This window comes from Eucyclogobius newberryi, unplaced genomic scaffold, assembly GCF_026437365.1.
Source record: "Eucyclogobius newberryi isolate DKJ021-1_F unplaced genomic scaffold, fEucNew1.0.hap1 SCAF_17, whole genome shotgun sequence".
Classification (NCBI taxonomy): domain Eukaryota; kingdom Metazoa; phylum Chordata; class Actinopteri; order Gobiiformes; family Gobiidae; genus Eucyclogobius; species Eucyclogobius newberryi.
In genome coordinates, this window is record NW_027315801.1 from 7,308,469 (window position 1) to 7,321,825 (window position 13,357).

Consider the following 13,357-nt stretch of genomic DNA (forward strand, 5'->3'; position numbering starts at 1 on the left):
TCCAGCTCCTCGTGTCATCCAGCCCCTCGTGTCATCCAGCCCCTCGTGTCGTCCAGCCCCTCGTGTCGTCCAGCTCCACGTGTCGTCCAGCCCCTCGTGTCGTCCAGCTCCACGTGTCGTCCAGCCCCTCGTGTCGTCCAGCCCCTCGTGTCGTCCAGCTCCACGTGTCGTCCAGCCCCACGTGTCGTCCAGCCCCACTTGCCGTCCAGCCCCTCGTGTCGTCCAGCCCTTCGTGTCGTCCAGCTCCTCGTGTCGTCCAGCTCCTCGTGTCATCCAGCCCCTCGTGTCGTCCAGCCCCTCGTGTCGTCCAGCTCCACGTGTCGTCCAGCCCCACGTGTCGTCCAGCCCCACTTGCCGTCCAGCCCCACGTGTCGTCCAGCTCCACGTGTCGTCCAGTTCCCTGTCTCCACTGTCTGCAACATTCACTTTTGTAAAATAAACAGTTAAACGTCTCAAAAGAAAGAAACAAAAGAAAGAAATCTGATGTTTATATTTCAATCTCCAGACGTCGGATGTTTGGTCATTTCACACAGTAAGTCTTAAGTTACATGACTCAGTTACTTCCTCAAGAAGGTAACTTAGTTACATTATTTGGGGATTACTTTGACATATTCTGTACATTTATCAAATATGAAATTTTATGTTTGAAGTACCTGAGATTTTGTTGATAATTGTAACTCAATGTAAGTATTACCGGAAAATGAAAAATATGGCTAGTAATAACAACAACAACAACTGTCTTCCTTATGAAAACCATGTATATGTTTGCATATACACAGTTGTATTGTGGGTAAATATGATTGCAGCTTTGGGAGTTTAAAATGTGGAGCTGAATGTTCACGTTGTTGGCCGGAGGCGCTTCCTTTTGGACATGTGTTTTTACAGTGTTTTCTCTTTTGCAATCGGCTCCAAAAACACAGAGAGCGAGAGAGAGAGAGAACTCTGAAACATACTTAGAGTTACTCAGACTTTAGTCCTGGTTTAGACCTGGTTTAGTCCTGGTTTAGACCTGATTCAGACCTGATTCAGACCTGGTTTAGTCCTGTTCAGTCCTTTTCCAGAGAGAGAGTTTGGATGTGACACTTTTAAATTTTCTCTAAAACTTAGAATCTTCTTCTATCAAAGCAGGAAAGAAGCTTTTAGTGACTGTGTTTTCTTTTAAGTGGAAGTGGGTTTGGCACTAAACTGTGTCCAGAAGATTCTGTTTAATAAATCCATGAGTAGGTAACATTTTAGAATAAAAAGCCTCTCCTTCTTTCTCTTCTTCCTCCTCTTCTTCCTCCTCTTCTTCCTCCTGTTCTTCCTTTTCCTTCTCTAGCTGGTGCCTCTCCCTTTCCGGTTACGTGTGTTTACGTTGACGCCCGTGCGCTGCTGCTCCAGGTATTTTTCACACTATGTTCCCGCAATATTCATGTTTTTATCAATGTTTTTTTATCCATGTTTATACGCCACTAAAGCGCGTGTTGTTTCAGTGCCGCGGTGTGGAGTCGCCCCGTCCGGATGACGCCTTGTTCAACCCCCTGGGGGACCCTCGGAGCCGGGGTCCGAATGTGTGGCTCCAGCCCCGGTGCAGCCCCGGTCCAGCCCCGGTCCAGCCCCGGTGCAGCCCCGGTGCGGCCGCAGTCCAGCCCCGGTCCAGCAAGGTAGGGATGGGCAGTAATTCCTTTTTGGGAGTGTCTACAGAGCCGCGGCGCGCGGCCGAAACTATGTTATTTTGTGCCGCGGCTCCTGAAACTGCTGGGCTATTTGACCGCACCGCGGCTCTGTAGCCACGGTCTTTTTTTTTAACCATTTTATTTTTCATCAGAACTTAGAACAAACACAAACTAAACGACAAAATAAATACAACAGAAGAACAGAAGAGGGTCAAATAAAAACTAGCAGAACAGACTTAGGGAGGCTTAAGTTTTAGGAGCAAAAGTTGAGAATAGGGGAGTGGCATCAGAAAAAAAGAAATTGTTTTATATACATATATATGTGTATGTATATATGTATGTGTATGTATGTATATACATACATATATACACATACATACATACATACATATATATATATATATATATATATATATATATATATATATATATATATATATATATATATATATATATACCTCTCCTTGAACTGACACCTTAATGTGGTGGAGGGGTTTGAGTTTGAGTGCCCGTATGATCCCAGGAGCTATGTTGTCGGGGGGCTTCAAGCCCCTGGTAGGGTCTCCCAAGGCAAACAGGTCCTAGGTGACGGGTCAGACAAAGATCAGTTCAGAAGCCTCTTATGATGACAAAAAGAACAAGGCCGTTTACGTCGCCCGGATCGGCGTCACCGGGGCCCCATCCTGGAGCCAGCCCTGGGATGGGTGCTCGATGGCGAGCGCCTGGTGGCCGGGTCTTTCCCCACGGGGCCCGGCCGGGCACAGCCCGAAAGAGCGACGTGGGGCCGCCCTCCCATGGGCCCACCACCCGCAGGAGGATCCATAAGGGGCCGGTGCAGAGAGATCTGGGCGGCAGTCGACGGCAGGGGCCTCGGCGACCAGATCTCCAGACACAGAGACTAACTCTGGGGACATGGAATGTCACCTCGCTGGGGGGGAAAGAGCCTGAGCTTGTGCGGGAGGTTGAGCGATATCGACTAGATATAGTCGGCCTCACCTCCACGCACAGTTTGGGCTCTGGAACCCATCTCCTCGAGAGGGGCTGGACGCTCCACTTCTCTGGTGTTGCCCGCGGGGAGAGGCGGGGCTGGTGTGGGCTTATAGCCCCTCAGCTCAGCCGCCACGTGTTAGAGTTCACCCCGGTGGACGAGAGGGTCGCGTCCCTTCGCCTTCGGGTGGGGAGTCCTTGCCCCAAGTGGAGGAGTTCAAGTATCTTTGAGTCTTGTTCACGAGTAAGGGAAGGATGGAGTGTGAGATTGACAGTTGGATCGGTGCAGCAGCTGCAGTGATACAATCGCTGCATCGACTGTTGTGGTGAAGAAGGAGCTGAGTCGAAAGGCAAAGCTCTCGATTTACCGGTTGGTCTACGTTCTGACCTCACCTATGGTCATGAGCTTTGGGTAATGGCCGAAAGGACAAGATCGCGGATACAAGCGGTCAAAATGAGTTTCGACCGGGGAAGACCCAAGACACGCTGGAGAGACTATGTCTCTCGGCTGGCCTGGGAACGCCTCGGGATCCCCCCGGAGGAGTTGGAGGAAGTGTCTGGGGAGGGGGAAGTCTGGGAGTCCCTGGTTAGACTACTGCCCCCGCGACCCGGCCCCAGATAAAGCGGAAGAAAATGGATGGATGGAGATATATATATATATATATATATATATATATATATATATATATATATATATATATATATATATATATATATATATATATATATATATATATATATATATATATATATACTGTTCTATTTAATTTTTTTAATATATTATATAATATTTTATTTTGTATAATATTATTTTATGGCATTTATATATATATATATATATATATATATATATATATATAGTGTGTGTGTGTGTGTATATATACATGCACACATATACACATATATATATATACATAAATAAATGCCATAAAATAATATTATACAAAATAAAATATTATATAATATACTAAAAAAATAAAACAGTACAGTACAGTACAGATAAAATAAAATTCAATTCAATTCAATTCAATTAAAAAAGGGTGATTTTTTTGTGTATAAATGTTACTTTATGCTCGTGCCACATGTTGGTGTCGTAACGGAGCCAATTACCGGTAAAGCTCTCATCACATGGGCGCAAAGCTTGTGATAATCCTTCTTCTCAGGTGGTCACGGCTCTGGACCGTGCGCAGGAGGACACAGACCGGCCCGGCCCGGACACAGACCGAAGCGGCGGTGCCTCTCGCCCTCATCCACGGCCGCTCTCCAGCCGCCCCTCAGAGCGCATGCCCGTTCTATGACGGGGCTGCGACCATAAACCCGAGCTCTCCGCGAGCCCCGAGCTCAGTCCGCAGCACGAACCGTTCCCGCAGCATGGATTCCGGAGCCGTTTTTAACCAGCCGAAGGTACGAGTGGTTTACGGTGTTTTTAAACGTTAGACGCGTGTTTGTCGCGCGGAAATTGATCTAACAAAGACGGAAACTACACGCGGGAACCAGAACAGCTTCGTTTCACTTTCAATCATTCTCTCTTACAAAGACTATTGTTCTTTTTCACGCCGCCGGTGAAACTAGAAATATAATCTATTTTTTATTTAGAATGTGACCTTTTCCCACTAAACTGGCTCTATGAACATTAGAAGTTATTGTCATTTACTGATACAAGACTATTGGGATGTTATTGTGATCTTTCAATATACTTTTTGAACCAATAAATTAAGTTATATTAAAATAAATAGGTTCATGTCATAATGTATTGACCAAACTGTCACAATAAAAACAAAGTGAGACTAAACAGGTGTTAAATTACTTAAATACTAAATAAAAATAGGTATTTTTCAAAGTTTTCATTTAAAAAGCAGTGACTCTGAGTCAGACGGTGTGTTTAGCTCCAGAGTGATTATTGTACCAGCCGGTGTTGACAGAGGGATAAGTTTGCTCTGTATTGTGCAGGTCTGAACTCTGGATGTTCATAATCGTCCTACACAACGTTTACTACCAATGACAACGTTATTTACCGACCTTAGACTCTCCGTCTGGGCAAGGAAATCCTCTGGGCCCTTTGGGAGAAGGTAGAAAGCTCAGGGAGAACCACAGTGAAGGAGAGATCTGACTCCACAGAACCTTCAGGAGGACGGAGGGAGATCTAAAGCAGGGGTGTCAAACTCATTTTGGGCCGCGGGCCGAATTTCGACGGGGGAGTGGCATCAGGTGAAAGACATGGCGTCTCGGGCCGAGCCATGAAAAAAGTGGATTGCAGATATTGTGCATTTTCACAAATGGCCAGCAGAGGCACAATGAATGCCTTCACTTCCTCTTCCGCTTTTATTTTGATGGGACATTTCTTCTCGTGCCGCATTAGAATTATTATTCTTTAGGCTTTATTCACCGAGGCTCTCTCGCTTTCTCCCTGCTCAGGTCTGCGTTCAGCACAATTTTGCAATTTGTCAGGACAAACTACTATTTGAATCGCAAACTCAATCATCAACGGTGAATTACTGAGCTTCGTTTGGTATGCCGCAAAACGCCGCAGAAAACATGGACAGGCGGGAAAGTGGTCGCGCGGGAGGCGAGAGCCATCATCGCCGCTGCCGCGGCTTTAATTTAAGCTGATCTTGGTGACAAATAATTTATGTAGTGACTCAAATGAGATCATTGTGTTTGTGTTCACAGTCACATTAGTGTGGACACAGTCATGTTCAGACTTGACCTGTGTTTTTACCTGTGGATCCTGATTTGTCCAGGTATGTAGAGGATGTTTTCCTCACAGAGCGTCATCACAGAAGTTAGCTCCACATTAGCTCCACTTTTAGCACAGCTCTAACATCCACAAAACCGTCCCCTTTCTTTCTTCCACGTCTTTCCTAAAACCTGTTTCCTCGCTCAGACTTGTGCTCAGAAGTGCTATAAAGTGCGCAGCGCGCCTCGGCACTTTTCAGCACTTCTCCCTCGGATAAGCAATAAAAACGAAAGTTATAGATGTAATTATGGTTCTATGAATCTATTGAAAATTAAATTAATAAATATAAATTAGAAATGTTCGGCGGGCCGGATGCGTATGTTTGACACCCCTGATATAGAGCGTTCATCCAGGCAGACGAAGAGCATCTAGATCTAGTGCTGAAACCAGTTTAAACCATGACTCTAACTAAACCATGACTAAACCAGGTCTAAACCGGGACTGGACCGGGACTGGACCGGGACTGAACCGGGACTGAACCGGGACTGGACCGGGACTAAACCGGGACTGAACCGGGACTGAACCGGGACTGGACCGGGACTAAACCGGGACTGGACCGGGACTGGACCAGGACTGAACCAGGACTAAACCAGGACTGAACCAGGACTAAACTAGGACTAAACTAGGACTAAACTAGGACTAAACTAGGACTAAACCAGGACTAAACCAGGACTAAACCAGGACTGAACCAGGACTGAACCAGGACTGAACCAGGACTGAACCAGGACTGAACCAGGACTAAACCAGGACTAAACCAGGACTAAACCAGGACTGAACCAGGACTGAACCGGGATTAAACCGGGACTGGACCGGGACTGAACCGGGACTAAACCGGGACTAAACCAGGTCTAAACCAGGTCTGAACCAGGTCTGAACCAGGTCTGAACCAGGACTAGACCTGGACTAGAGGGAGAGACCTGAGCCGCTGCATTGACAGAACCTTCCCACAAACTCATTAAATTTTCATGGCCTGTTCAGAAGGAGTGCCTGTTCACTGCACTCGGGGTCATTGTAGCGCACCCAGGAACATACAAATATTTAATCAAAACTACTGCAAGACTAATGTAAGACGAGTGTTTTTTTTGAGATGCATGTTAACCGATGGCGTGCCGTCAGGGCAGTCAGTGATGGCCTATAAAATCTAAAATGACCGTTTGTCACAACTATATATAAATTGTTCTAAAATATATCCACATAAGCCCCTTTTTCTCACTTCTGCTTCTGAAGCTCGGCTGAAATCACCGTGTCTTTTTAGTGACCTCTACAGGCCGCTGAGCAGTACTGCAGGAAGCTTGGTTCTTCTTCTGCAGCTGCTCAGTGATGTTTTAATGCCATACTGCGGAACATCCCGGGCTAAGCAGCGGCAGCATCTTAATGGCCAGAAAAGTTCAATTCCATGTAGTTTTGTAACACCAGAAACCGCGACCGCAGAAGGACTAATTAATCTGCAGATAACGATAACTCCGGATGACACGGTTTTGCCCTGTCATGGTGAAGACTTCATATTATGAGTGTGGGTAAACGGCAGGGCTAATGCATGTGCTTCATTCTGTCTGAAACGTGACTGAAATACAAAGTAAATGTATTTGAAAGTACTTGTACCCAGCGCTTCGTGCGATAACCTTAAACGAGGCGTGTTTTTCTACGAGCTCCTTATCTCGCGTGAACACTTTGCAGATTACGCACAGGAAACGCAAACCGTCGCTGAGCAAATGACGGCTGCTGCAGCTCCTCTGTGTTTTTACACTTCAGAATCTGAGTGTGAAAACGCACAATCTGTCATTTTTAAAGCAAAGAAGGGCGAGAATCGAACCAGAAACCACTTTGAGCTTTTCCATCATTGTAAGTAACTGAATAAAAGCAAATCACCTCAAATGACAACAAACAGCATACTTGTAATTTCACTCTAAAGTTGTCAAAGGAACTTGGGTTTTTGAACACGTTGAAATACTGTAAAACGTCACGTAAAATTAGCGTAAGTCGGACCTTTCCTGAACAGTTTAGAACATTTTGTATCTCTATCTGAACTATATGACTATATGTGGGAGGAGCCTATTGCACATGTGTTTAGTGGGTAAAAGTTGGTCTGAGTCGACACTTGCACAAACGCCACATCGAAACTGACGAAACTGAAAATAAACCGAACCAAAGCAGGACTAAGCGAGTCTGTACCATGGTGTGAGATAGAGAGGGATAGAACTTTGTGCGTTTTCATAAATAATGTTGAATACAGAACGGGAAAATGAGTTTAGGGGAAGGAAATGTTGCAAAAGAGTTTTCAAACTTTGGTTTCATAACTTGTTGGATCATCTTCTGGAGGTCTTTGCTTATTTTTTTTCCAAAGGCGTTTCTCAATATGTTGTGTGTCATGATGAAAGTATTGCACAAGTGTTCATCTGACACGTTTGAACAGATGATTTAGTGAATGGCTCGAGAGGTGAGTTCACAAAATATATCAAAAAAGGTTTCTCAATAGCAATATTCAGAGCGACGTAACAAGAATGTGTAAAAATGTGTCTGTAAAGTGTCACTTAAAACCAGAATGAACCATTAAAGTGCAGAAATCTCACTTTATACTCTTTACACTGGATGTTTCCGTCTCTTTTTAACGGCCTTTTTCATATTTTTAAGCATAAACGACACACAATCTTTCGATACGTCGCTCAGATTTGCGTTTTATGTTTTAAAATCAAGTTCGCTGTACGTTTTGGGCGATAACAAATCACACTTTTTCCTTAATCTTTTCCCTCATATTGATTAATGCCAATATTAGAAGTGCTATTTAACACTAAAAGCCCAATTTCTTCCTCCAAAGTTACCTCAAGACCACATGCTTTTACTGACTCCACTAAAACCAGGGCCAGGACTAAAACCAGGACTAGGACTAAAACCAGGGCCAGGGCCAGGACTCATACGACCCACGGAGACGCGTTTGTTGTTGTGCAGATTTGGCCGGTGAAAAATGTGTCAGTGTCGTGTTCTTGGAGTGGACAGACCTCCTTGATCTTTATGACCTGCTCTGGCTCCTTCACTGCTCCCTCAGCACAAATGTCACATGTCACATTTCATTACTGTGACAACTTCTACTACTAATACTGCTACTACTGAACGGTGTGTTAGCACCACTCACTCACATAGTTAACATGTGGCTTCACTCTGAAACACTCCCAAGGGCTTTGAAAGAAGAGCAGTCTTGATGCCGCATACTGATATTAGAGATGGGCCGTAATTACTGCCATTTTGGAGTGAAGTCCTTAAAAAGGTTGTTTACAACAGTTCACAGATTTCATCTTACTAAACAACTCATTTGATGTTTTTCAGTCAGGTTTTAGACCTCATCACAGCACTGAGACCACTGTTGTCAAGGTGACAATGACATCCGCCAGAACACTGACACGGGCAAAGCCTCAGTCTTAATTCCATTAGATCTGAGTGCTGCTTTTGACACTGTCGATCATGGGACCCTCTTACAGAGACAAGAGGACTGGGTGGGCATCACTGGCCCCGCCCTAAACTGGTTACGGTTCTATCTGGAAGACAGGAAGTACTTTGTGTCTCAGACCACATGCCCCTGACCTGTGGGGTGCCCCAAGGGTCAGTCCTGGGTCCTCTTCTGTTCAACCTCTAACCTGATACGCAGTGAAAATGGGTCCTATCACAATGATGCAGACGAGTCAGATCTATGTTTCACTGTCGCAGGTGAATATGGACCAGTGGATTCACTCTGTCACTGTATCCAACAGATCAGTGTGTGGATGCAAACCGTCTAAAATATTACAAAAAAACATTACCAAAATCAAAAATATAGTGTCTAAACCAGACTTGGAGAGACTTATCCATGTGTTTGTCTCCAGTAGATTAGACTACTGTAACGCCTGCTCACTGGCCTCTCCAAACGAGCTGTAAAACAGCTGCAGTACATTCAGAACGCTGCTGCTCAGGTCCCGACTAGAACCAGGAAGTACCATCACATTAGTCCTGTTCTCAGGTCTCTGCACTGCCCCCTGTGGCTCAGAGAAGGGACTTTAAAGCAGCTCTGCTTGTGCACAAGTCTCTCCTCCTACACTCTCTCCTACACTCTCTACACTTTCCTGTCACTTTAATGCCTTTGTCTCGACCCATGGGCCCGAGGGTCCAGTAGAGACATTAACAAAACAGAACATGTGCCAAAGAGCATGGCTCACCGGATCTGGGCTGGCGCTCTGGAGAGAGGCTGAACAGCTGGGGCCTCTCTGGGGCCCTCTGGCAAAGCCTCAACTAGGACAACCAGGGGCCGTCACAGCCTTGTGTCTTCACTTTGAGTCTCTGTATATTAAATATTATGACACAGGGACCCGCCCCCAGAACTTTGGCTGGAGGTTTCCATGATGTATGTTTTGGATGAAACATACATTCAGTCATACCAGGTTTCCATGCAGGACCTGGAGTGCTCTGCTGTCCAAGAGGAAACATTCACAGCTTCTGGACCAGATCCACACATTCACTGCAGCGTTCAAATGAGGAATAATCACAGTTTTGTACTTTCACAGGTTGAACTTCACGTGCACCTCGATGGAGCCATCCGAGTGCAGACCATTCTCGATGTCGCCAAGTGAGTCTTGAAATGGGGGAGTGGAGATTTAAACATAAATTACTGCAAAAAAAACTTAAATACTACTTACCGTATTTTCCTGACTATAAGTCGCACCAGCCAAAAATGCATAATAGAGAAGAAAAAGAACATATATAAGTCGCACTGGAGAATAAGTCGTTTTTAGTCAAATGTATTTGATAAAACCAAGACGAAGAACAGACATTTAATCTTGAAATGCAGTTTAAAATAATAACAGATGAGAGAACATGGTGAATAGGTGTACGTATGCTAACGCTAACACCTTCAGCTACATGAGGCACAGACAGAACTGTGGTAAGTGTCTGGTATGCTAACGTAACATATGAACAGTTATTCAGATAACTATAGCATAAAGAACATGCTAACAAGTTTACCAAAGCATCAGTTTTACCCCAAATCACTAAATCCATTGAATTCTTCTTCCTCTGTGTCACTTCTAAACAACTCCACAAACTCCGGAGGTAGAGGAAGTGCAGATTCTTCTTCTGCGTCGCTTAGAGCCTAGAGCGCCCTCTTGTGGTTGTCATGTGAAAGTAACGAATAATATCACATATAAGTCGCACCCAGGCCAAAACTGTGAAAAAAGGTGCGACTTATAGTCCGGAAAATATGGTAACATTTTTAACTCTTGGAGCCGCTGACAGTTTACATTCCATTAACGTTCCTCTTTATTCAGTTTTGTAGTTTTGTTTCATAATACTGGTCATGCACTGGATGAAAAGTACCTTATTGGACAGTTTGACTTTGGATTTCATTTAACTTTTACTTTCAGAAGAATTTAAATTGCGCTTCTTTTACTCTTTATTTTGACAGTTTCTCGCTCTCTTCTTTCCCTTTTTCAGGCGGCGTGGCATTCCTCTTCCCGCCGACACCGTGGAGGAAATGACACAGATAATAATCGTCCAAAAGCCCGGCAGCCTCACCGAGTTCCTGGGACGATTCGCCGAGTACATGCACGTCATCGCGTACGTTTCTGTCGTCGTTTTCCTCGTGTGCTGCACATGTGACGCACGGGGCGGGGTCCACACACCTGCTCCAGTTCAAAGGGTCAAAGTTGGGGTTTAATGGAGCAGTTTGTAGATAGTGTCTTATCTTTGTGAATGAGAAAGCGCTGATGCCTCGAGGCTGCGAAGCACGAGGGACATAAGTCTTTAAAGTGACGGAATGACAGGTTTTAACGATTTTATAGTTTTTACTTTATTTTGGTGTATTTATAACTGTTGAACATGTACATTATTGTTTTACACCAATTGAGCAGGTATTTGTGGAGAAAACGTTGAATAATCTGCTGAAAATGACAGGAAGTGACATCACACTGGGTATTTTATGCATAATTTTCACACTTTTTTGATGCTTTAAACATTAAGTAAACAAAGTAAAGTCGCTCTCATATATTTTTATTTATCAAATAAAAATAATTGTAGCATTAGATGAGCTTTGGCCCAGTGTTTGCTGCATAATTTCCAAAGTCCAAACAGGAAGTGAAGGTGCTGTACTTAACTTTTTTTGGTGGCTAGAGCTGTGGAGCAAACAGAAAAGTTACAGTTTTTAAATGTATTAATAACATTTTACAGTGTTGCTAATACTATAAAATGACAAAATACTGAAATCCTGCTTTAAATTAGAGTAACTGTATTCTGAGTACTTGGAATACTTTCACGCCGAGTTGTTCTGCATTTATTTATCACTAGAGAAAGAGAGATCTTTGGTTTTCTATTTGATCAAGTACTGCATACATATTTATATATATATATATATATATATATATATATATATATATATATATATATATATATATATTTCCAAAACTGTTTTCCGAATGCATTTAGTCTGTATTTTTGCTACATGTACTTAGATACTTCTCGGCCGTTCTTTCCCAAACCAGTTATGCCACACAGCGATATCCCGATATCATATTTTAGTGTTATGATTATTGTAGGGGCAAAAACATCACAATTTAAAGCATTGTGCAGCACTTTGGAGACTTTGTGTTGGTAAAATGTGCTATACAAATAAAGTTGGATTGGAATTTATTATTATTATTTTAGTATTCCCGATTATTATTATTATTATTATTCTCATGATTTGACATGTGACTGTTCCTCAAGTTTGTAACAGTGTTTTATTAAATTCAACTTTCTGAAAGACAAAATAAGGAAAACGGTCAGAAAAAAATATAGTTCTTTACATTTAGATCTATTTTTTTGGACAAAAATACATAATTTTGCTTCCAAAATTGTCACAATTATTACTTTTTTGGTTTGCGTGCGTTTGGCCCAACAGGGGGCAGAGTCGGAGCCAGAGCCCGGTCGACCAATCGGAACAGTGGAGTAGGGAAGAATGGCGTACTTCAAGCGCGAGAAAGGAGGGATGAGAACTGTAATGAAACAAGGGTTTGAGGTATAGGGTCTCAAACTACAGGCATTCAGTTTATGATTAAGGAAGATTTCTTAGCAGAAACGAGACAAGACGGGGCACCAGGGTAAAACCCAAAGAGCTAAGATACGGTCCTTAATCGCGCTCGTTAAAAAGGTCTGAAGGGTGTTTCACGATTCAGGGACTTACACATAGTCTATTCAAACAAACAATAGTCAATAACTCTTTTGTGTAGTTTATTTATCCAAAGGGCAATCAAAAACACCGGAGCAGAAATGCGCACAGGTAAATCACAGGTGATGTTATATCAGATTTGACAGCAAGTTTCATGCAGATAATGTTAAACCAGGGTTTTGCCTTTGATAATCAAACGTGTCTATGCTAATCTATATCAAAAGAGAGGGAAAGTGAGAAGCTAAAGGGAGTAGGAACAGCTGAGCTCTACCCAAATCACGCTACAAAGAACCGCACACTGAACTCGGCTTACGATTTTGTAGAGACTCGGTCCGGCTGGTCCTTGTCCGCGGACGAGATCCGTAGCGAGGCGTCGCGTGGAGCGGTGTGGCGGCGAAGGCAGTGGCGTGCTGTGAGGTCCTTGGCGCCGGTGGCAACGGAGGCGATATCCGGGAGTTCCTTAGTGGTAGAACGCTTTAGCGGCGCGTTAGCTCCTCACGCGGCCTTTACTCAGATGAGAACGTAGCGCTGATCCATGTAAACGGCGTAGATTACTTCAAAAATAAGAGAAACAAAGTAGCAAAGATAGTCTCTGTCCGGTTTAGCGCTTGAGCTTAGTTCCAGGTAGTTCCAGGCGGTTTCAGGTGGTTTCAGAGTCCAGGGCTGGCATGGCCTTGTCGACCACCTGTCGGACGGATTTTTTGTTGAGACAAAGGAAAAAGGTGAACGGCTCGTCCGTGGAGACGGCTTCCAAGAGAAAAGAAAAAGCTTGAACACAAAGAGGAGGAGAAGAGAAGAGAGCGTTTCTAGCTCGGA

At 44.0% G+C, this 13,357-nt stretch overlaps 1 protein-coding gene across 1 annotated transcript in view; it reads left to right on the forward strand.

Moving 5' to 3' along the window:
* Window positions 1-1,485: 1,485 nt before the first annotated feature.
* Window positions 1,486-13,357, forward strand: part of ada (adenosine deaminase) — a 28,175-nt gene continuing 16,303 nt past the window's right edge. The window contains exons 1-4 of the mRNA XM_072448857.1: window positions 1,486-1,643; window positions 3,806-4,046; window positions 9,909-9,970; window positions 10,834-10,956. Of these exons, the coding sequence (XP_072304958.1) occupies window positions 1,501-1,643; window positions 3,806-4,046; window positions 9,909-9,970; window positions 10,834-10,956 (569 nt within the window). The 5' untranslated portion in view covers window positions 1,486-1,500. The remainder of the gene's footprint in view (window positions 1,644-3,805; window positions 4,047-9,908; window positions 9,971-10,833; window positions 10,957-13,357) is intronic.